The sequence below is a fragment of the Pelobates fuscus genome, chromosome 3, assembly GCF_036172605.1.
Source record: "Pelobates fuscus isolate aPelFus1 chromosome 3, aPelFus1.pri, whole genome shotgun sequence".
Lineage (NCBI taxonomy): Eukaryota > Metazoa > Chordata > Amphibia > Anura > Pelobatidae > Pelobates > Pelobates fuscus.
Window position 1 is genome coordinate 212325088 of NC_086319.1, and position 23569 is coordinate 212348656.

General features: G+C 36.7%; 1 protein-coding gene across 1 annotated transcript in view; it reads left to right on the top strand.

Annotated features, from left to right (window-relative positions):
* The window catches only part of DIAPH1 (diaphanous related formin 1), a 201334-nt gene extending 178380 nt beyond the window's left edge, over nucleotides 1-22954 (top strand). Inside the window, exons 20-27 of the mRNA XM_063447983.1 lie at nucleotides 86-187; nucleotides 314-553; nucleotides 1849-1978; nucleotides 2525-2648; nucleotides 3401-3566; nucleotides 4056-4191; nucleotides 10004-10090; nucleotides 20173-22954. Of these exons, the coding sequence (XP_063304053.1) occupies nucleotides 86-187; nucleotides 314-553; nucleotides 1849-1978; nucleotides 2525-2648; nucleotides 3401-3566; nucleotides 4056-4191; nucleotides 10004-10090; nucleotides 20173-20345 (1158 nt within the window). The 3' untranslated portion in view covers nucleotides 20346-22954. The remainder of the gene's footprint in view (nucleotides 1-85; nucleotides 188-313; nucleotides 554-1848; nucleotides 1979-2524; nucleotides 2649-3400; nucleotides 3567-4055; nucleotides 4192-10003; nucleotides 10091-20172) is intronic.
* Nucleotides 22955-23569: the final 615 nt, after the last annotated feature.

Here is a 23569-nt window from a genome sequence, read left to right on the forward strand (position 1 = left end):
TGTGGTGCCAGTGTAGTTCTTTTCAACCCTTAAAATACATTTCATTGTGAAAACAAATTATACCTTTTCTGTCTGCCTCTCCTAGAATCTCATTAAGCAAATGCCAGAACCAGATCAGTTACAGTTATTAGCAGAATTGAAGAATGAATATGATGATTTGTCAGAGCCAGAACAGTTTGGAATTGTGGTAAGTAGGATATTTAAATGTCTAAACTACACATTGTTAATGGACAGTGGGGTAAAGATGGGTCACCTGTTAAGTTTATTTTTTTATTATATATATTTAATTCTTTTTTTTCCCAAACATTTTCAGATGTGTGATATCCCTCGACTGCGCCCACGACTCAACGCCATACTTTTTAAACTCCTTTTTAATGAGCAAGTAGAAAACATCAAGCCTGACATTGTATCTGTTACTGCTGCCTGTGAGGAGCTACAGAAGAGTAAGAGCTTTGCCACCCTCTTGGAGATCACATTGCTTGTCGGTAACTTCATGAATGCAGGATCTAGGAACGCTGGGGCTTTTGGATTTGATATTTCTTTCCTCTGCAAGGTATGAATCCATCTGTCCATTTCCTTCTTGCATGATGTGCAAGCACTGTTTGACCTTGGCCCTGCAAATGTTTGAAAACTGTATTTCTCTTGATTCTCACCATTCTTTAGGTGAAATGTAGATGGCAAAAATCAAACGTTGCCAGGGTTAGTAATTGCTAGTGTAAGATCTCAGTGTCATGTGAATCACAACTCAAATATTTCCCACTCACCTGTCTGAATGCACATTCATATGAGCTCAATGCTCATTTATGTCAAAATCATTCTGTACATATAAGTTTGTGCTTCAGTATACACTAAGCTTAAATGCCCCGTTTTACTTTTGCATGTATATTTTTTTGCTTGGCTTACAATGATCTGGAGTCCTTGGTAATTACAATTAGGGGACATTTGGAAATATATTATTTGATTGATTTATTTATTTTTATGAAACCTTTATTATTATTTTTTTAGTCATTTAAAAAAAATACCATCAAACCTGAAAGGCTTGTTTGCTCCCTCCCACCCCCTCCCTATTTAGGTAACCGTAAACTCTGAAGGCAAAAAAAAACAAAACTTGCCAATATTGCACTAGGCAGAAAATGACATTGAAGTATAGCTCCCACAATTTGCCTAACATGTACATGAAGGAGGATGCAGGATGGGTGATGAAGCTAGACCAATGATAGGTAGGATAAAGATCCAGTTGTACGACACCATTTACACTCTATTATATATCTAAGCACTGTCATCATCTGGGAGCTTTGTCGAATTTGCCAAGACCCCCAAAAGTAACATCGCCGCTAGTGGTCAGGGAGGAGGCTGGTAAAAGTGAGATTTACCAGGAACCTGTCACTCATGGTGTCTGCTCTGAAGATGACACACCGGATCAAAAAGGCTGCAATCACTGCTGTTCTTTTGCACTTGCACAGCATTGAGGTCTATGAAGGATCCCGCGGACTCCATAAACACAGCCAATTTCTTGCAGCAGTCACTAGTGCCACCTGTCAGGATTGACACTTAGACTCCGCCCTGAGTCTAAAAAATGCAGAGAAAAGAAGCCCTCTGTATATCTCTTGACTAGGTTGGACTTTCAGTGACAATGGGGGTGACACTGTCACCATAAGCAACTACTCCCAACATAATCATAAACCTCATTTTTTCATAGTTGTTTAATATATTCAAATGTACATTTTTTTTTTTTTATTAAATTTAAAAGGGTGCTAGGCTTGTCAGTGTTCATGTTATCGACAAGCATATCTAATATTTGTTTTCTCCATAAACTGCATAATTCTTTTTCTTTCTCCCTCCAACAAGCTAAAAGATACAAAGTCTGCTGACCAGAAGACCACCCTGTTGCATTTCTTAGCAGAGTCTTGTGAACAAGACTACCCAGATGTATTAAAGTTTCCAGATGAGTTGGTCCATGTTGAAAAAGCAAGCAGAGGTATTTAAACTGTATTAATAATTGGATGATATTGTAAAGCTTAAGTTTCTGCACTACAATTTGCTAGTTTTTTTTTCCTGTGGAAAAAAAGAATCAATATAGAGGTGGAAATCAATAGAACTGTGTTTCTATTCCAGATTTTAAAATTAACCTTGAAAAAAAGCAAAGCATGCAATTGTCAGTTGTAGAGCATGCCACTCGGCAAACTTCTAAATACTGGGGGGTTAGTGTAAGATGTGCAAAAAGGATTGCTTTATACATCATAACAACCAAAGTGCTTCCACAGTAGAGATTCTGCACACAAAAAGTAATAATACGGGATGATTGGGGTTTAAAGGATAGCATCCATAAGTAGTATAATTAAGAAAACAAGATTTATGCTTGCTCAGCCAGTTACGATTCATTAGATGCATTTTGACTTTTTTATATATCTACAGGGATGCTTTATATTAAACAGTTTGGCTTCAAATATTCTTTCCTTCCCCCTCTGCCTAAAATTTTCTCTGAATTTTATCATTTTTGAAATTATTTATTCTTTTCTACTAGTCTCTGCTGAAACTTTACAGAAGAGTTTGGCTCAGATGAAAAAGCAGATTTCAGATCTTCAGAAAGAGATTGAGAGCTTCCCACCAGCAACAAATGAAAATGATAAATTTGTGGACAAAATGACCATATCCTTTACCTATTTTGAGCAACATCAGACGTAAAAGTTGTTGCATTTGAATTTTATTTTGTTCTGATATTAGGGAAAGGCTTACCATATGTGGAATGTTTTTCCAATCTCAGATCTGCAATGCTTATGAGGGTTTGAAGTTTATGTCCTGTTAATGATTCATGGGGTCCTATAACAATGGCTCAGGTGTTTATAATTGAGCTTGCTGCTAATTGACTTTCATCAGGATAGAATAGTAATTTTATCACCTTATTCGATAATGACCATTTAGATTAGTCTTCCCATTTAATTTTTTTGTGGTAGAGAAAACCAACATTTAACTGAAGAATGGATTGAATTCTGAAATTGTAAGTGTAATGCCCTCTCCACTGCCCCAGATAACATTAAATGGATTGTAAATGAATTGTGCTGCGTAAAATGTTAGAGCTAATAATAATAATCCTTAATCTGAATTTGAGGATGCTTTTTGTAGACACCCGTGATAGTAATATGATGATATCCAGAAATTGTAGTGCTTTTTTTTTTTTTGGTAGGGAAAATGACTCATCTCTAATCTAAAATGTCAACTCCAATCCCTGTTAAAGCAACTTTTGTAGAGAATTATCCATTAATGTGTGAGTAAAACAGGCATTATCATTAAACATCAACAGTGTTGATTGTTCTTTTGTTGCTACAACGTTTAATAATTGCCTTTTCTCCTGCTAAAATTACGTGGTTTTCAACTTATGATTCTTGACCAGTTTCATATACATCTTTGTGAAGGACGCCCAGGAACAGTATACCAAGTTGTGCATGATGCATGACCATATGGAATCCCTGTTCCAAGAATTAGCAACATATTTTGTATTCGACACCAAGAAGGTCACTATTGAGGAGTTCTTCCTTGACTTATTCAACTTCCGTAACATGTTTGTGGTAAGCCAGCCTATGAAATATGGGTTTATTAATGAAATGAACTCAAATATGAAAATTGCACTGCTTGCAAGTATTGCACTTTCATTAATCACACAGTCTGGACAAATGAAATGTCTTTTTAAATGCAGGTAAGTCCATATTTGAATTAAAAGGCATTTCACTCATCTGAGCTATCCAAAATCTATGTTTGCACATGTCTACTCGTTTGAAAGTCATGCTTTCATAGATGGAGTAGCTAGCTCTAGTGCCATACGTAGTCAATTTTATCAGATTTGACCAAACCAAGTTTCATCAAATACATGTTTTTTGTCTTTTACGAAACTAATTACATAAATTTAGATATCTTTATTTTTTAATGTTTACATCTGTCATTATGTTAAGAGACCTGTTATTTATCTTTTATATTGCCACAACACGGGGGAGTTGCTAAATTTTGGGTTTCATTTAGGTTTTCTCCTTTCTTTTATTTGTTTTATTCCATATCTACAGCAAGCTGTCAAAGACAACCAGAAACGACGGGAAACAGAAGAAAAGATGAAACGGGCCAAACTGGCTAAGGAAGAGGCAGAGAAGAAGAAGCAGGCGAAAATGCAGAAGAAAAATGAGATAATTGATATTAATGCAGGTATGTGTAGCAGAGAAATGTTTACTGACAGAACAGTTGATGGATATAAAAAACGTGCAGAATACCATTTTTTTTTTCCCCCTTGTACCTTTTTAAATTAACCTCCTATTACTAATCAATGCACAAGATTGCAAAGGGGCATATATTGGAGATCATGCAACAAAGTTAACATTGCATGCTGATGCACATATTGGTCGTGATGAAAATAGGAAGGCTACACACCAGAAATGCATTGTTCTTTTTACATTTATGAAATTTAAGAAAATCATGAAACCAATTGAAGTAAATTCAATTTTTGCCACAAATTAGGATAAAACAATTCTGCTTGACTCCAGTGTGGCTCCTTGAATTATCAAGCCAATACATTACATATGACACCCTGGACATGGGTAGGAAACCTTCAACACTCCACATGTTGTGGACTACATCTCTCTTGATGCTCTGCCTTTATTATGGCTGTAAGAGCATTTGGGAGATGTTGTCCACCGCTTCTGAAATGCTAAAGGTTACCTAACCCAATTATAACCAATCTCATTGAAGTAGACATAGTGCCTTGAATTCCCTGACACCATCCTTCTCTTCAGTGCTTAAAGCGTTAACCAAAAAGCATTGCTTTAAGAAAACAGTTTTTTTTTTGTTTTTTTTTGAGTAATCCTTCCTATCCTAGTTCGCCCCAGTCAAATATTAAAAATAAAAACATACCTACATTCGAACGCCCTGGACAGGTTCTCCCCTCAGCACAATCCTCTTCTGCTTAGTCACACCCCTATCTGCTGGGATGTAGTGGAAGGATGTACTGAAGGATGACATGGGATGTAGCATGCCACTTACTAACAGAAATCAATATGCACAGATTTTATATCAGCCAGACTAGACCTTTTATTTTGGACTGGCTAATGACGAACCAATGATAGTACTGGAGTGGAGTAATTCCTTCAGCAGCAGATGGGGTTAGACTCTGTATGTGCAGTGTTTCATATGGAGATGCTTCACATACAGACTGCAGGCACCATGACCACTTAAAATCATTGAAGTGGTTATGGAGCTTGGAGTAACCATTTAACCATTTTTAAATGGTTTAACTTTGCATGAGAGTCTTGAGAATTCACAGCCCGGCCCCAAATGGAAGTATGACAAAGGTGGAATTTATAATACGCCTTAGCCATACCAATTTATACTAGTAATAGCTGTGAATGGCCTTGAGCAGTAAGCTGGCACTTTCAGCTTTATTACGTGTGCTCATCATTACTCAGGCTAGAGATAGGGAAAGAAGTAGCACTTTTATTCCTAAACAACCCTCCATGTTATTTTACTCTAACAACCATGGGGACCATTCCGCTGCTCTCACTAGTAATAAGTATACTTGGGCGCCGCCCGAATTTTAGTTTCAGAATTTCACCAGAGTGCTCTTATAGGTAAATCTTGATTTACCCATCAATCTCAAGATTTGCCTGTCAAAGCACTCTGATTGGTTGGCTTAAGCCAACCACTTAGAGCGTTTGCAGTCAAATCACAGCCTGGGAAAGCTTTTTAAGGCTTTCCCTTCCCTGCAAACGTGGTGAAAATGGAGTATTTTTTGTTTTTTGTTTTACAGGTTTTTTAGTTTTGCATATTTTCTTTATTGGGATGGTGACTAGGGGCTTGGGGAACCTAGTCCTGGGCAGATTGTTTTTATTAGCTGCTAGCAATGGTGGGGAGGGTGCAATAAGTTCACCCCTCATTATTATTTATGGCCCCCAACTGCGGCCAGTTGGGGTGGCCTGGAGGGGATAATAGGTAATTGAGATCGATCTCAATGATCTCAGCCAAAAAGGCCAAAACAGAACAAAAGGAGACCAGTGCTGCAGAAAAATTACTCTTACCTTTTAAACTCTGGCAGCAGGGGCCCTGTCACCTAAACTTTGACTATTGTTGTTATTATTTATATAGCACCAGCAAATTCTGCAGCACTGTACAATGGGGCACTATAATAGCACTAGATATGCATGTTTGTCTTTCTAATGCTAGAATGTAATTTTAGAAATGGAGTGTAAAGCTATAAAAACAGCCAGCTTTTTCCTGCAACTATGCAGTCCTGACTGACATTACGTAGTTGCTCTAATTTAAAATCAATCAAAAAACAAACATTCTTATAAAAATTTATTTTCTACAGCATACAACTTAATGAGATTACAACAAACACACACCATTAATTTGTATTTAAACTTTTTTTTTTCATTCCCATTTGCTCATTAGGAAGGAGCTAGGTTGCTGCTGTCAAAACAATTTGTTAGCAGTTTTTTTTTTTGCAAGTGAGATATTTGCACGTCACCCAGGAATGTTACTTGTTATTCATTGAGCTAGTCATTTCCTGTATGGCCAGATAGTGATGAAGGCCAGATGCTGCTTCCTGCCCTTGTCCTTAAGATAGACTCCTATGTATGGTTTCGAACACTCACTGGATTGTTCTTTATATCACTTGTGATCCTATCTTGAGTCATGGTTTAAAGAAAAGAGGGTGTAATTATAAACACTCAGATTCTAAGAGGATTGCTTTGAATGAATGTTTAAATAATTTGCCAACTGCATGGATTATATAGATTCACTGATCTACTTATTAAATCCTACACTGCTAAATATTTGTGCTGAAAAGGTTTGATCCAACCCACCCCTTCCCCCCCCCCCCCCAAATTGCTAGCAATATACCCAGTGATTGAAACTATGCAATATCACTAAATCTTTTTAACAATTTAATATTTCTTCATTATCTCAATGCGCCAGCACCTCTCATTTCAATCATTCAATAGATTAGTGATACACAAGCATTTTTGGACCGTGGCACACCTTGATAAGCGGATAGTTTTATTAAGCACGCCTAATTTTAATCTTCATTCGCAGCTTTTCACATTTTGTTGCAGTCTTACACAAGAACTATGCGTTTCTAGCTAAATTGATTTGCTAGTCCCAATTGTTTCTTGGTAGTAATCCTAATTTTAATGCCAACACTTTTTACGAATAATTCTTTAAAGACTGTATGTATTACAGCTTCGTGTGTTAAGTGGCAAACTTTGAGTTGGCTTGGGTCATAGAGAAACCTGTCATACAGGTAGTTGTGCAACAAAAGTTCGGCATGCACAAACAAGATGTGCTGAGAGCCGTGCCCAAATAAGCTTATTGTCGAGAGGTATTGAGGTAGTTAAAAAGTAAGAGTACAATATATGCAAAAAGGAAAATTGGTTGCTAGATGTAGTAAAAATACAGAGAGATATTGTGGAATTGCAATGACAAATGTTAGTGAAAAGGCTGACTGTTTCTTTAGATCATATATACAATAGTGTGCAAATAACATGTAGTACATGTAAAATACTTTTATTCTCCTTGATAACAGGACTCCTTAACCACTAATCAATGTATACAAGCTGTTTTTTTCCTGATGCTTCTATTATGCAAAACATTTAAATGAGCGTATTTAAACACATTTATGCATTTATTTCTCGTTACTGCTGTAAAAAATAAAAAAATAAAAATGTAGATAAGGGGCAGGCTAAAAATGTAGTGTTCCAGCACTTATTAGGATTAATGATAATTGTTTTATTAACCCTACAATACCATTTGATTTTACAAGCCGAAGAGTTTAATATAATGTTGCAAGTTTGTTTTTTTAAACTAGTGATGTTTTAATTATATAGATGAGGAAAATATAAATAAATTAAATATGTATCACTGATTGAATTAAATGCCTGGTAGTACATATTTAAAATTGGTGTATTATATTTTGTGAGGGTTTTTTTTTCTTCTCCCTTACTTTAAGCCACCACCAGATGGCAGCATTGTCAGCACTATAGCTGCCAGTAACCAAGTGACAGATGTTGTAATATGCTTTCACAGATTCAGGTTTCATCGAGAACCGTTGCCACGGTGACCGTGAGGCAGGAATACTGATTGATTCAAGGTTAACGCTTGGCAGTCTGGATTGCATGGGAGCAAGCCTGTGCTTTTTAATGGGGAATGACATATTCGTGCCCCCTCCTTTCCTTTGCAGTTCTGTTTACGATGACAGAGCTAGAAGTAGATTCCTGGCATACAGGCATCCCGATTAGAAGAATAAAAACAAACCTTTGCTTCCTTGTGACTAAGCGATTTCCAAAAACATTTAGGTTTTTGTGTAGCCCCTGCCTCCCACAGCTCAAACAAATATAGAGAGTTTTAAGGCTACATAATTGTAAGGTTATATTCGTGACTACCTGTAAAATCCAGTTGTATTGGACTGCAACCTTTATAAGCTGCAGCCAGAATAGCATACAAAAACTGTTATTCCAGAGGTTTCATGTAACTGTGTTTTAGTTGTTTGTTTGTTTTATTTATTAATTACTTGGTTATATAGGAGAAGGTCTTTAGCTGTAGCATGCTATGCTGTCCCCACTCAGCTGTTGTTGTTTTGTCTCTCAATGTAACTGGGTCAGCATGTGGCTTAACTCTTGTGAAAGGATTTTTAATGTTTCATAGTATCCCTCCCCCATAAACTCTCATACTGGTAGCGTAAAGTCATTCAGCCATTCACTTTGCAATGCCCATACATTACATCTTATTGAACCTTATTAACTGAATAAGACTACGTCCAGTGTCATGTGTCAGCAACTGTAGGTATTGGATATTTTATTGTATAATCCAATGAGCAACAATGCTGTGGCAAATTAAAAATAATGATATGTTTACATTCTTCTAAGCCTATAGAGGTAAACCTTTTTTTGTGGTGCACATTTCCCATTTTCATCCAGCAGATGGAGCATGGATCGGGGTTTGGAACCTTGTAAATATTAACCTCCAACCCCTCCCTTTGCTTGTGCAATGCAGACAGAGGGGGGCATGAGTCTGCACTGCAGTGATGAGATTCATTCAGTGACATAAGAAATGTCACAAAGCAGTTCCCTTTTTGAAAAAAATCATTTAATGCCTAGTGGGCACCATTCCAGATCCCTTTTTTTTTTGTTTTGTTTTTTTTTTTTTTTAGTCCAGCCGTGGTTGACTCTCAAAACAATGCATGCGTGTTTGCATTCCTTCTATGCTCAGCAATAGGGGGAGACACGGATAGCTCTAGAGCACACTTACCAACTTTGTTATTCTGGGGGGGAGGGGAGGGGGCGGGGGTGTTGCTTCCAATTAACTGCTTAGTGAAACAATACTTAAGACACAGATTTGTTTATCCATTGACAATTGATATTCCCATTCCCTTCAGGGATTGAAAAATTGTTGCTATGTTGCTTTAGTACTCAAAAAATGTGCTCACTGACCCAAATAGCTACCGGTGCATTCAGCCTGCTACCCCACTGACCAAGCACACACTGTCTGTATTCACACAGGTGTAGTCATGCAAACTCTGATTAATTATTAAGGCTGTGGAGAAAATCGGTCTCATCCACCTCTATATTTTCCAGAACAATATATATATATATACACACACATATTGAATACGTAAATTAGGACAGGAGTAGGTTTTTTTCATCATACTAAGTGACTTTGGTCGTTCAAGAATTGCATGCATCACTTTACATAATTTTTTTCTTTTACATTATTTATACACATCTATGTCCAATATATCAGATATATGTATAACTCAAAGAAGGAAAATTATAAGTACATCTTCTACCTATGAAAACTTGCTAAATTGAAATATATATATATTTTAATGGATCATGCCTCTATCTCAAGAGAACCCAAACTCTAAACAGAGGTCTTCTAATATTTATATATAATGGAAAAAAAAAATCCTTGTAAGATTCAATTTTGTAGCATTTGAAGCCGCTCACTTTTACTTTTTTCCCTCGTGTTACAGAGGGCGATGAAACCGGAGTGATGGACAGTCTGTTGGAGGCTTTGCAGTCTGGAGCGGCATTTAAGAGGAAGAGAGCACCTCGACAAGGTAAATGTCATTAATAGTCGGTGCAGCTGCTAGACTTTCAGCCAGATTAGTTTACAGAACAAATAATTCACTGATGAACATGTTAAAGTCTAGATTTTGTTTTTTATGCAGCTTCCACAGGTTTAGTTTAATGCTGGCCCATAATACACAACAGATAAAGAGAGTTCAGATCCAAACTGTCATTTATTTATTTGACACTATTACTGAAGGGTCATCTTATTAAGATTGGGAATTTACTGGACTCCTTTTTCTACTGGTCCATAATACACAACATTGTCCAATAGCAACTCTATTACTGTTTTTATTTATTATTTATGTCAGGTGATCTCAGATCATCTGATTGGCACAGCGTGGTGTCTTGCCGCACATGCCTTTCAATGCTTTCTTATGGGAAAGCATTGAATTGGCTGAGATCATCAATCTCGATGACTTCGGCCAAGGAGGCAGTACCAGCCAAGCATAGAGCAGTGCAATGTGGCATGGTAAGGTAAGTTAACTCAAGTGACTGGCATTATTCTTTAAGCCCTATATATACCCAGAGGTACCTGACTTTTAACACTTGACTATATTTGGTGTGTGTATTTTTCTGGCCTCCTCTTAACCTGTCACAATGCCTCCTACTTCTCATAGTCATCTTAAAGGATCACTATAGTGTCAGGGAAAACAAAGCGCTTTTCCTGACACTATAGTGCACTGAGGGTGCCCCGACCCTCAGGCTCCCCCTCCCGTGGCACTGAAGGGGTTAAAACCCCTTCAGCCACTTACCTTAATCCAGCGCAGGGCTCCCTCGGCGCTGGTGACTTCAGCTCCCCCGTCCAACGTCACTGGAGCCGAATGCAAATGCGCGGCAAGTGCCGTGCGTATTCAAAGTGTCCATAGCAAAGCATTTCTCAATGCTTTCCTATGGACGCTCTGCGCGATGGAGGCGGAATTCGCCTCCAGCGTTGCAGGTGCGCCTCTAGTGGCTGTCCGGAAGACGGCCACTAAAGGGTGGAATAACCCCAAATGTAAACATAGCAGTGAAGGGTTAAAACGTGAGGGACCTGGCACCCAGACCACTTCATTGAGCTGAAGTGGTCTGGGTGACTATAGTGTCCCTTTAAGATATCTGAAAAAAATTCATTCCAGTTTGTCTACAAACAATATTTAGACACACAATTCCTACACATAGCCCTAGTTTATTCAGGGTGCTTTGTGCCACAACCCACCTCCCCAAAACATTTAGTAAACTGCAGCAATATAGTATGCCTTACATTGACCCTTTGACCACCGGTAGCAATAGCTGTTGACTGTTGGACCAATACCAATAATTTGAGTATATTTTCTGTTTCCGTCACCAGTTGCAAATCCTTGAATCACTATAGGGTGTGGCACAGCACTCAGCTGCCAATTCATCTTCCCTGGATAGTTCCAGCTATATTACTGCTTCTCACTTAGCGAGGGAGGTACCGGTATTATTGATCTCAATTCCAAGCCTGGGAGCACTTTCTACTGGAATAGATGCTATCATACTGCTAGATTTTTAACAGTTTATGGTTTGCATTCTCCTAGGCAGAACATACATTTTTAGATTGTATTTTCTTATATGTGTGATTTCTATGGATCTAGCACATTTGTGGTTTAAGTTTGCTTGTTTTATTCCTTTTTGAAGGGCATTTTTATGGTTCACAAATCAAAACTGTTCTAAGTGGATAGATACTTTTATTTATACCAAGCACATAAACTTTTGCCACGTGTTTGCACTTTGTTTTTCTTTTCTGTAATAAGTAATTTTTTTTATATTTTGTACAATGAAGATACAACACAGGCTCATTATCAAGCTCTGAAGGAACTGTTCCTGGTATTTAATTAGAGAAGCCAGATATAGCATCTGTAGCATTGACAAACCAGTTTTTTTTTTGTATTTGTATCTTGTTTAACAAAGCTCCCATTATTCTTTTAGTATATTAGTTCAGGAAATGCCAGTTTATTGTGGATATTTGTTGCTAGAGGATAAAGTGTGATTCATCAACATATTTTAAACACTCTGTTCAAAGCCTTTGTTCTTTTTTGTGTTTCTGTTTTTTTGGGGTTTTTTTTGTGGAGGGGAGGTTTGGTGAGGGGATATTCCTTCTGTAGGTCATATTCAGATGTGTTGTTTGATTCCAGACACGTTTGGTGATTTAAGACAGACTGACAAAATATTTATAATTTTTAATAAATATGTATACTCTTGGATACTTGAACATGTTACTGTTAATTATACAAATCTGCATTTGAGGGTATGTTGGTAATCATATGTTCTGAATTATTGTTAGAGATAAAGTAGTGTTTAGAGGCTGTCAAACCTTTTCTTAGATAGTAAATATACTAATGGGAAATACGTTTTATGTTTGTTAATGGACCACTCCAAGCAGCATTAGAAGTACAATATATGGTGCTATAAAATTATGGAAGCTGGTCACTATATGCACCAGTACAACTTAGCGTAGTGAATTTGGTGTATAGATCATGTCCTTGTAGTCTAGCTACTTAATTCTCTTCCATTTAGGAGTTAATATACCTTTGTTTATACAGCCCTAGCCACACTTCCTTCATGTGACTTGCACAGCCTTACCAAACACTTCCTGTAAAGAGAGATCTAATGTTTAAACTTCCTTTATTGCTCATTCTGTTTAATTTACAATTTCTTAGCTACTTCTGTTGGTAGCCTTTTTTGACCTTTCAGGAGTGTCCTATGTAAAGTTAAATTTACAGAGCAGGAGTAAAAAAAAACTTCTACAGCAAGTTAACACCTGATTGAAATTGAAACCATTTTATCATGTAGGCTGTGTGAGCCACATGCAGGAGAGGTGTGGCTAGGGCTGCTTAAACAGAAACAAATGTGATTTAACTACTAAATGGCAGAAACTGCAGGGGCATTATCTATACCAGGGATAGGCAACCTTCAGCACTCCAGATGTTGTGGACTACATCTCCCATAATGCTCTTACAGCCATAATGCTGGAAAAGCATAATGGAAGACGTAGTCCAAAACATCTGGAGTGCCGAAGGTTGCCTATCTCTGATCTATGCACTAAAACTGATTCATTAATCTAAAGTTATGTGGCCTGTAGTGTTCATTTACGTTGTTGTCAAAACATTTGTCAAGCAGTTTGACAAACAAAAAAACAGAGGCTTTCCTGTTATTAAAGAGTATGGGACTAATCTTGCAAATATTGTAAAGAATATGAAACTAATCAATGTTTTAACCACATTTGTACCAAATTGACAGTGACTCACAGGAAGACTGCTTTAGTTGTTTAAAACAATTCAGCCTAATCATGATGCTTAACATTAATTCAGGTAGTGCGGAAACTTGCAAATCCCACAGAATTATCTTGCAGTCAGATTGAGGAAGTAAAACTTGTTCATTATTATATTTCAACCAGAGAAAGGGGGCTTTTAAAAAAAACTCCCAATTCTTGTCAAACCAAATAAGAACTGTTTTACAAAAGCTACTGAGAATACATCTGCTGCCTATTTGAACCATATCCACTAAAAAAAAAAAGCTCCAGGGGTTATGGTGCATGACGTGTTCCTTCAAAGAAGTACGGTCACTTGCAGGGTCTTTGCAAATGCCTGCATGGTATTTGGTGGCCTGGAGGAGAAGCCAAGCAATTGCAAGAATACAAAACAGAGGTATTTGTATGAATCCATGAAATTAAGAGATTCTCCATTGAACACCTTGCATAATGCAGAAGATGCCTTTTCTTGGCTGTTGTGAAATAGCAAAACTTGACAATGGAAGGTCCACATTTTGCCAAGTTTTGTCAAGCTCTGCAATCTCATCATAAGACAAAGTAGTCTGTACTTTAACCCAACACAGTCACCATGAATATTTCAATAAGATTCTATATTTATATATTGAAAAATGACAGTGCTGTCCCTATTTAAAGGGAGACTTTATGATGAATTGACAAACCGTTTTTTTCCATTATAGGCAAATACAATATCATTAAAAAGATATTTATTGTTATAAAATGTTTTTTGCTCCAAGTCCCCAGGATCCAGAAATAAATACCACAATTATCCCTGCCACTGTGCTCCCAACGTTATTGTTTCAACACCATACACAAAGCTTATTATACCCTCTCCTGTCCACTGCCTTGTAGCCATTTTTTTTTTACCTTCCTTCAATTACCTCTTTTCTTGCGCTTGATATTTCAATATTTTCCCGTGAAAATTCAATTGAATATTTAGGCAATTGAGAAACCAACAGCGAAAAGTAGAAGGGAAAACAACTTTTATTTCTATATTTGTTTGAAGTGTCCCGATCACTTTCTGGCTTGTTGGATAGGTGACATAACCACTCTGTGGCCATTGGCCTGAGCTAGGTGTAAATATGGGATAAAGTTACATGAAGTTCTTCCTTGTTGGCGTCATCTTCCTCATGTGCACCTATTCAGCTCCTGATACTTTCTGTACCCTCTATTCTGTTACACTTAAAGCCCATAGTATCCTCCATATAATTGTCCCCTTGAGAAACATTGACAGCAAAAGCTCTCTACCTTTATTGATATGTTGGCATTTTATATTTTTAAAATATTCAGAAGGGAAAGGCCCACCTTAAGTTTTTCAGATGTTTTTTCTCAGGCCTTTTAAGCCACTGAATTGGATTATCTATTTTAATTGGGCTAATGGTTTCAGCAGTGTCTAGTTCTAGGTTTTCTTCCTATCCTGTCTAGTTTGCTTTGAGCTTGCATGAAGGTAAGAGACAAATTGATATCTCACCGCAAAGGTGTTAATTTGATGGAGTCAGTTTGTGTCTATTAATTCAATGTTTCTTCTCAATAGACTCTCTCTTATCCCTCAGTGAGGAGGAGCAGGCACCAGACCTGGTAAAGCTGGGTGCATTCCGTGTGATGTGTTTGTGCTAATAACAATTTGTCCTTGAATTTCAGTTTGTTTTTATTTTTACCTGTGCTGTAACAATTTCCTTTTTGATTTTAAGTTCGGTTTGGTTTTTGTTTGATTATCCACATTAACAGTTTTGTAGCTTCCTAGGCTGATAAATCTTGTGTTGAACCATGCTAGACTAAATAATGGATTGAGAGATTGTTTGGTTTTCAGAAATTGAGCAATACAGATTGTGTGCCACAATTTCAAATATTTTATTATTGCTACAGTCTGTCATACCAATAGTGGTTGTCAATCAAAACACAAATCAAGCCCATTTACACTGGTCAGAACAGGCATTACATATTTATAAAGGCCTAAGACAATTGCTTACAAGTACTTTACTGTGGCATAACTGCATTCTCCAGTTCACTGGAGACTTAAAAGAGTATTATTTTTTTAATTAAAGAAGTAGCGGAGCTCATTTGACAAGTGAATGAGTTAGTAAACTAATGCTATGCATTCTATTGGGTTATTCTCAAAATAAGTTAAGAAGCATTGTCTTATAAAAAAAAATGTGACTCCTAAATGTTAAGACACATTGCTTTATTTTTTGCAGATTTTTTTTTTGTTATAGAATGCTAATTTGTTGTTGCATTTTCAAGGAACTGGTTGCCATCTAAATCTCTCAACCCACTTATCATAGAGCTGATGAAAAATAAAATTTAATTTAACCATATGGTATCAAATAATTGATCATTAATTTGTGCTATTAAAAGGACACTCCAGGGCAGACTCATATTTTTATGTTTAGAATGATGCATTTAAAACATGCAAACAATATACATATGTGTATAATTCTTGGTATGTGTATTTTAAGCAATAGATCACTGAGGTCCGCTTCCACCAGGAAGTCGCTGGAAAATATATCACAGTGAATACTTGCTCTTTCATTGAAACAAACAAGAAACCTATTCCTAGAGCAAAATGTCACGTCTTTGAAAAGTGTCTATTGGAAACAAGTCAGTTTTCTATACAAACTGTTAATCTTGCATCAGGCAAAACACTTTTTCTGTGATTGTTTACATGTTGTTTTTTCTGATGTAGGTCTACTTTGGTACCTGGAGTGTTTCTTTAATGTTTTTACTTGGTTTGTATACTAACCGTTTCGATGCAAGAGACGGCCGTTTCAGCATTTTGGGTACTGATAGAGTTGAACAAATATTCTTTAACAACATTACAAATGTGGCATTTAGAAGTTACTTTCTAAAAGCTTAAATAAAGTCTGATTCAATGCTTATGCCATGTATTGCGTTACCCATTCTGCAGTACACACCTGTTCGACCTGTGTTGTGTTTGCAATTGTTTTGAAATCCATGAGAGCAAAGAACAGAAAATCAAGCGGTTAAACAATAAAAGCTCATATTTGCCACGGGTGCCAATATTAGTGGAGGGCACTGTATATACTGAATGTAACTGGAGTATTGCAGACTGAGAGACTCCTTTGACAGAGCATCTATATAGCTAGCTAGCTTAAGCTTCACTCTTCTGTATGTACTGTGAACACAGAATACTGCTGTGGAATAGCTTAGCTTTTTCTTTGTGCTGTGATATTGCATGTGCTGACGTTATGCATGCGTTTTGCATGAAAAAGCATGGATTTTAACTTTTTTCCCCTTTTATTGACACCACAAATTTTCATTTGTGTCTAATTGCAATATTTTACACAATTTGTTTTAGGTTCAAAAGCAAACCTAAATAGCTTACTGCTACTATTCAATAGGTGAATTTACCAGTGGCTCTGTCATTTTGATAGATCAGTGTTTAATTTCTGCAACTCTAATTATGCATTGAAACTTAATGGTATTTTGCTTGCAGTAAATAGAATTGCAGGCTAAAGTTTTTTTGTTGTTGTTGTTGTGTTTTTTGTTTTTTAAATAAAGAAATATTTATTTCGTAACAATATTATATAAAAATAACTTTCCTTCTGTCTCATGATGTTACTGATTCTTTCTTTCTGTCCAGAGTTGACTGCTAATGTTAAATTTTAATTAGTTTATTTAGAAAGACACTATACGCATCAAAACCATCGACCCGTAATAAAACGTAAATAGATATTGTACAATAGCACATTATAATATAACCAAATTAAGTTGTGACAGTGTGGATCAAGTGTAAGCTAAATTAAAGATGCTATAATATGCACAATGATATTTTAGGAGTCTTCCTGAAAAAGATGACATTCCAAGTAGTTTGTAAGGGCTATTGTACAGACCTCATCCTCCAAGAAGTTTTTTGAGATTAAGTAATTTTCGTGGTCAGCGTCCCGTTAAAGGCTCGCTTTATGCACCATGAGCATTACATCCAGCTCTAGTAGTTATGGTTGCAGGAGACCTGGCTATATCCCATGCTGAAAACGCAAACCATTTTTAAACAGTTTTATACTCACCTGGATCCCTGGGCACTTGTGGCTCATAGGTATAGCTAAAGCTATAAATGTTTTCCTATTGGGATAAAATTCATTGGTTGAGAGCAACAGCTCTAAGGCAGTGACATCTGTCCAAAGATTGATGGAATTAATAAGCTTTGACTTAAAGGACAGTGGTTTAGAGTGCCCCTTTAAATGTAGAAAATAGTTCTGTTCTCCAGGTCTGTAAAAAGAGCTCACCTACAAAACGTATTCATCCTTTCGATTTTACCATTCCTTTCCCCTTGCCTCCATCTGTCCTTTTTATTGTTACCATAGGACTTTATCTTTCTTACAGGGAATTTAAAAGCACCCAGACCACTTAATTTAAAAACAAATTGTTATGTTCTCCTACTCCCGTGCCTCCACCATGCTATAACTCTGTAGCTGGAAGCATTGCTGTTCTGCAATGTTTTCTTTGTAGGGTCATTTGAACAGCCACTACATGTGCTTCAACCAAAATAGTGGAATAAAGCTACATTATTTGAGTCAGATCCCCTTTAGAGAGGCAATCTGATTGGCACAGTACAATGTTTTGCCACACATGTGCACTAGCCTCCTAATGCATTCCTATGGGAAACAAATGGATTGGCTGAGATTGGCGGAGTTACACACCGGAGGACAGCACTGTGAAGGAGAAAAGGTAAGTAAAACTAACCTTTTTATCCTTGGTAGCGTGGCCTGGTCACCTAAGGTGACCAGGGCACTATAGCATTAGTAATATTCACTTGTATTCCTAATGCTCTAGTGTTGTTTTAATTATCCTTCTCCCGGTTTCATTACTTGTTACCTTATTCAATTTTCTTTTCACATGTTCCATTACTCAACGCCTCTGCGTTTTTTTCATGTTCCTTTGTTTAATGGTGCCAGTACAGTGAATGCCACCAGACCTGCTATTGTTCCTTACCTTGGACCACATTCATACAGAGAGAGTTTTAGTGGATGGTGATATTATGGCATTCTATTCAGACTCTTTGTAGTACACAAAAATGACAGACCACAAAAATGGGACTGACGAAAAGTAGGACATGGAATTTTGTTACTTTGTTCTTCCAAGTATCCACTACACACCTGTCATTTATGTTTTGTTTTTGTTTTTTAAGATTGCAAATAGCATTACGGAACTAGAATGTACTGTGTTGTTGGAAAATTCCCTCTGTTGTTTGCAAGAAAGTTATAGTTATATATAGTTAGTTGAAATCTTATTTTCTATCTACTGTTAAGTCTAAATATTAAAAGGACAAGCTGAGCACCAAAACCACAACATATTAATATAGTCAGTTTTGTGCATATAAGCTATCCCTTGTGTCTGACATTGTAGAACACTGCTGTTTCTGAGAAATGGTAATGTTTATATTTTGCTAAAAATATGCCTCTAGTCTACTGGCTGTCAACCAGACTCATTGGAATTGCTTCTCTTTCACATCCAAGTTTATTTTCGTAGGACTTCACATTTGACATCAGCATGCACAGCATGATGACGTAGAATGTGGCTAATGTTTACATAGAGAAGCTCTAGATTCAGCGCTTTAGATTGAACAGAGATGATCATGTTTGATGTTTTCACTGAAGGAAGGTATTACATTTTTAAGTTAATTACATGAAATGCTAAAATCACTACTAATTTCAAAAGGCAATCTAATTTTAAAAGGCAATCAATCTAGAAGAATAACATTGTATTAGATCTGCTCGTTAGCAGCTGTTTATGTTAAAATATGAAGAAATAAAAGATAATACAAGTCTTTGAAAATTAGTTTGTTGAGATTTGTGAGTCTGGTCGTCAGATCACAAGGTAGATATGATGCATCTGGTTACACCTACTTAAAGGGACACGCCGGCCAATGCATTTCATTTTTGTGCTCAATCGCATGGTGCGGTGGTTTTGTTTTGTTCCTTAAAAAGAAAAGTTAAAATCTATGGAAAAACTAGGCACATTAAGACTTATCTGCCCTTTCTAAAACATTACCAGTGTAAGTATGCAGCTCAGCCTCTCACAGCACTGGTCACTCATCTACAGTAAAGAACACATCCATGTAGAAGGGTACCTGCCCAGGCCCTTGTTTCTTTGCATTGGTCCACATCTGTGTTATATATGTACTGACTGGTATCTGAAATGCAGTTGTAAACTAGTCTCCCGAACCCCTGTGTCCGATAGCCAGACCAGCACTATATTAGTTTGGTGTTGGCATCTGGTCTGCCATTTACATGCTGCTACAACTGCCTCTTACCCAACTCACAATCAGGTTGGGTGGTGAGTGCATCGGCTATGCTCACACTGAACAGCCTCCTAGAATAGGCTTACTATCAAATCATTCCAATAATGTTTTGTTCATTGAAGGCGTCTTCATGAAACAGAAGCCAATTATTATTTTCACCTAATGTTTTAGGCTAGGTTTTGAAAGACCTTTTTGAATTTTATTATAGGTTTTAACTAGTAAGTAACATCTCGGAGTATTGCTCAATACTGTATTTATTAAATGTTCTTTAAAAATCTGAAGATCACCTAAATTTCAGTACTTAAACTGCTGTTGTCAAGTTACCAGGGGAAAGATTAAAAGCTGTGTGTATTGTATAGTTGACTCATTCATAGCGGTGTTACACACTCACAACCTAATGATAAAATTAAGTATGGTGAGAAATCTCTAGATGCTTCTTTATATAGAAACTTACCAATAGTTTAGATTTCAAATAACATGATATAACCTGTTTGAGCAAATGTTTTTAAATATGGAGTAATTTATTTTTTGTTCCCTTGCAGCTAATCGAAAAGTTGGATGTGCTGTTACCTCCCTGCTAGCGTCAGAGCTAACAAAGGATGACGCAATGACAGCAATGCCTGGTAAAAAGAAAAGGAACGTTGAACCTGAACTTCTTGAGATGGACATGGAGGTCCATGAAGACAACCAAGATATGCTTACACGCTCCAGTTAGCCAACTGACTTGTAAAAGCAGATTTTTAGAAATATAAGTAAAACGATTAAAAAAACTGAAGGAAAAAAAAAAAACCCAGCTAAACAAAATGCAGAGGCCAGGATATTTCCCACATCAAGTCACATTTAATGTATATGTCAAGGGACTTGGGTTCCATCTACAGATTTCATCATTCATATCAGTAGCAATGCATATCAGTGGTCATGTCTCTAAATATCCTTTGTTTGAAAATGTCTCTAAGGCAGAGATGTACGCTACATGGCACATAAACCTTCTCTCTAATAGGAATGTACTGGACATTGGAATAGCTAGATGTACAAATTAAAGACATTTTGGGCTAGCAGTTTGGAATAAAGTTATCAAGCCCAATACAGAGTGGATAGAGTGAATTCAGTTTCACTAACCAAAGTATAAACTACTGTATACTGCCTTAAAAATCACCTTCATTTTTTATTTTATATTTTGTAATTTCCTACTGACCGATATTGATATGTCTATAATTTAAATGCCTTTTTTTTCTCTTTAGGCTAAAGTCATGGCAGTATATGCATCAACACAGAAAACTGTATAGGTCAATGGTGCATAATTTTAATTAGACATATCGAGTTCCTGTGACCCATGAATTAACATATGGTATAGTGCCATGCTTTAAGACTTCATTTGGCATACATAATGTATTAAAATGCTACTTTCTCATCTTATTCCTGTGAAGCAAGACTTTCTTTCGTATATGTTGGGATGTTTAGGAACACTGGTGCACTTTTTATTCTTTGCATCAGATTCAATATCTCCCTCAGAAGATCTGAAATTCAGAGGGCCAAATCTTTGCGATATTTTCTCCTCTGTAGCACACGGGTTTAAGTTCAGTCTATTACCTCTAATACCAAATGGTAAACTAGATTATTTTTTTTTTTTAATGTACGTTTGCCAAGGACTATTAGCTTGGAAGTATTTAAACATTACAATTTTATTTCTTATTGGCTGTAGTTTTTCACCATTGTAACAGAATGCCATATGCAAACAACTCAGTTTTGTTTTTTCTTGCAAGGTCTGGCCAATGACTGGTATCACAAATCATCTGTTGTATAGCCCAATTCCTACAGCTCAGCTAACGCCATTATAAAGATTATCTGTGTATATTGCAACCACCACTGAAAATACTGTATTGCATGAATCACGCATTTCCCTCTGCACAGCTATTGTGTTTGAAATCAGGGTTTTTATTCCACTTGGTGACTTACTGTTGCTAAGCAATCTCTTTGGAAATCTATTTTTGTAATTTTTTTAAGCAAATGGCTTGAATGTAAAAAGGAAAATAATCTCTTGTGCAATAAGCAGACTGTACAACACATACATCTTATCACATGTCAATGTCATGAAAAAAAAAATCATAGTTGTACCTGGTTTAAGTTCTCTGAGCATCAAAAAGTGCTTATAAAGATTTCGTCGAACACTGCTAAAGAGTCCTAGTTCTTTATGAGATAGTATTTTCTTAAATGCTGGAATGTATCATTAAAACTGCTGTCTTTTGTTCTATACATTAGATAGGTTACAGATTTATACATTTTACTGTGTTTAGATTACACATAATAGCTTTATTGTGTTTAGGTGTTTTGTGTTTAGGAATCAATATTTTTAGAGGAGCTACTAAGAAATCAGACTGGAATATTTTAGCTGCAAATATTAAGACTTTGTTAAATGGACCTCGGAATGGTTGCTCCACTTGTACTGTATCAGTACCAAATGGGATAGTTGAACACATAGGAAAAAGAATAGCTGTAGCCATAAATATGTTTCCCTGATACACCCTTGGCATATATTAGTGATTTTTTGTTTTGTTTTGTAAGTAATTTCAATGTGTACATACTATTGCGCTGAAATTGAATAGCTATGGCGGTTTTCTTTAAGCAGTGTTTTTAATTTACAGTCATGTGTTTCAGACAAAAATAAATCTTCCTCTGGTCTTGCTGACAACTGTTTAAGTTTAAAGGGTAACTTTAGACACTAAACTAACTTCATCTACATGAAGTTGTTTTGGTGCCAGGAGATCCCAGAGGCACTCTTACCTCAGAGGGGGTTAAGCATTCTCAAATGGTTTAACCTCAACGTTGCCTCCAGCTGCACTTTGGGGCAGGCCCACTCACCAGCAGGCAGCATCTGGCATCAGAATTTTCCACTGTGTAGGGTCAATTTTGATTTGCTGATGCTCTAAGCCAATCAGTGACTCCCCATTCACAAAACTGGCTTGGAAAGAAACTTACCTTTTCCAAGCCACTTTTGTGAATTGGGGGCCACTGATTGGCTGAGAGCGACAGCTGACCACTTTCAGACAATCAGTGGTGCCCTGCGAATGGTTTAACCCCTTGAGGTAAGAGTGCCTTGAAGGGCCTCCTGGCACCATAACAACTTAATCTAGATGAAGTTGTTTTGGTGCCTGGAGTGTCATTTAAAGCATAAACACCATCTAGAAAAGTATGTAGTAGCTGCATATCTCCCAACACTAGTAACTATAAAATAGTTGCTGGATAGATATGTGGAGGGGTTGTCAGTCACCCTCGGAAATGTAACATGTAGGCCTAGCACCTATTCCTAATCTAAGCCATTTTAGGTTACCCTAAAATGACGGGAAAAAAAAAATTCAGGACAGTCAGACAGTGGTCATTAATCTGGCTTTTCCCATCCGATCCAGGGTGATAGTTGCGATGCAGTAAGGTCACAACGTAACTTCCTCAACTCGTATATATTCGTCAATCAAAAAATCAAGGGTTTAAAGTAATTACCATAGATCTGTTGCTTGTGCGGGACATCAGTTTGAAAATGCCTAGGCAGCCATAAATTAATCTGCATTCCAGTATTGCCATTTCTGTAGGCATATGTATATCTTTTGTTTATGAAAAACTGCCTACAGTGTGTTGAAGCAACACAGTCTATCCCTGTACTAATCTCATTCGCTTTGAGCTCTCTGTTTAAAATATAGGCATTAAATAACTTGCCTGTTTACTGAAATACTCTTTTAGGTGCAAGATGTGTACAGGTGAGTATAAAATTGCAAAAATCTGCCAAAATCAATTCATACAAAAATAGTACAATGAAGTGACAATTTTTATTTTTGTCTGTAGATGTCATCAATACATTGAAGAGAGGAGACACATATAAAAGATATTTTTTTTTTTGTGTGTTTATTTATGGAGGTCTGGGACAGTAGACACAATTTCTTCCAGCTT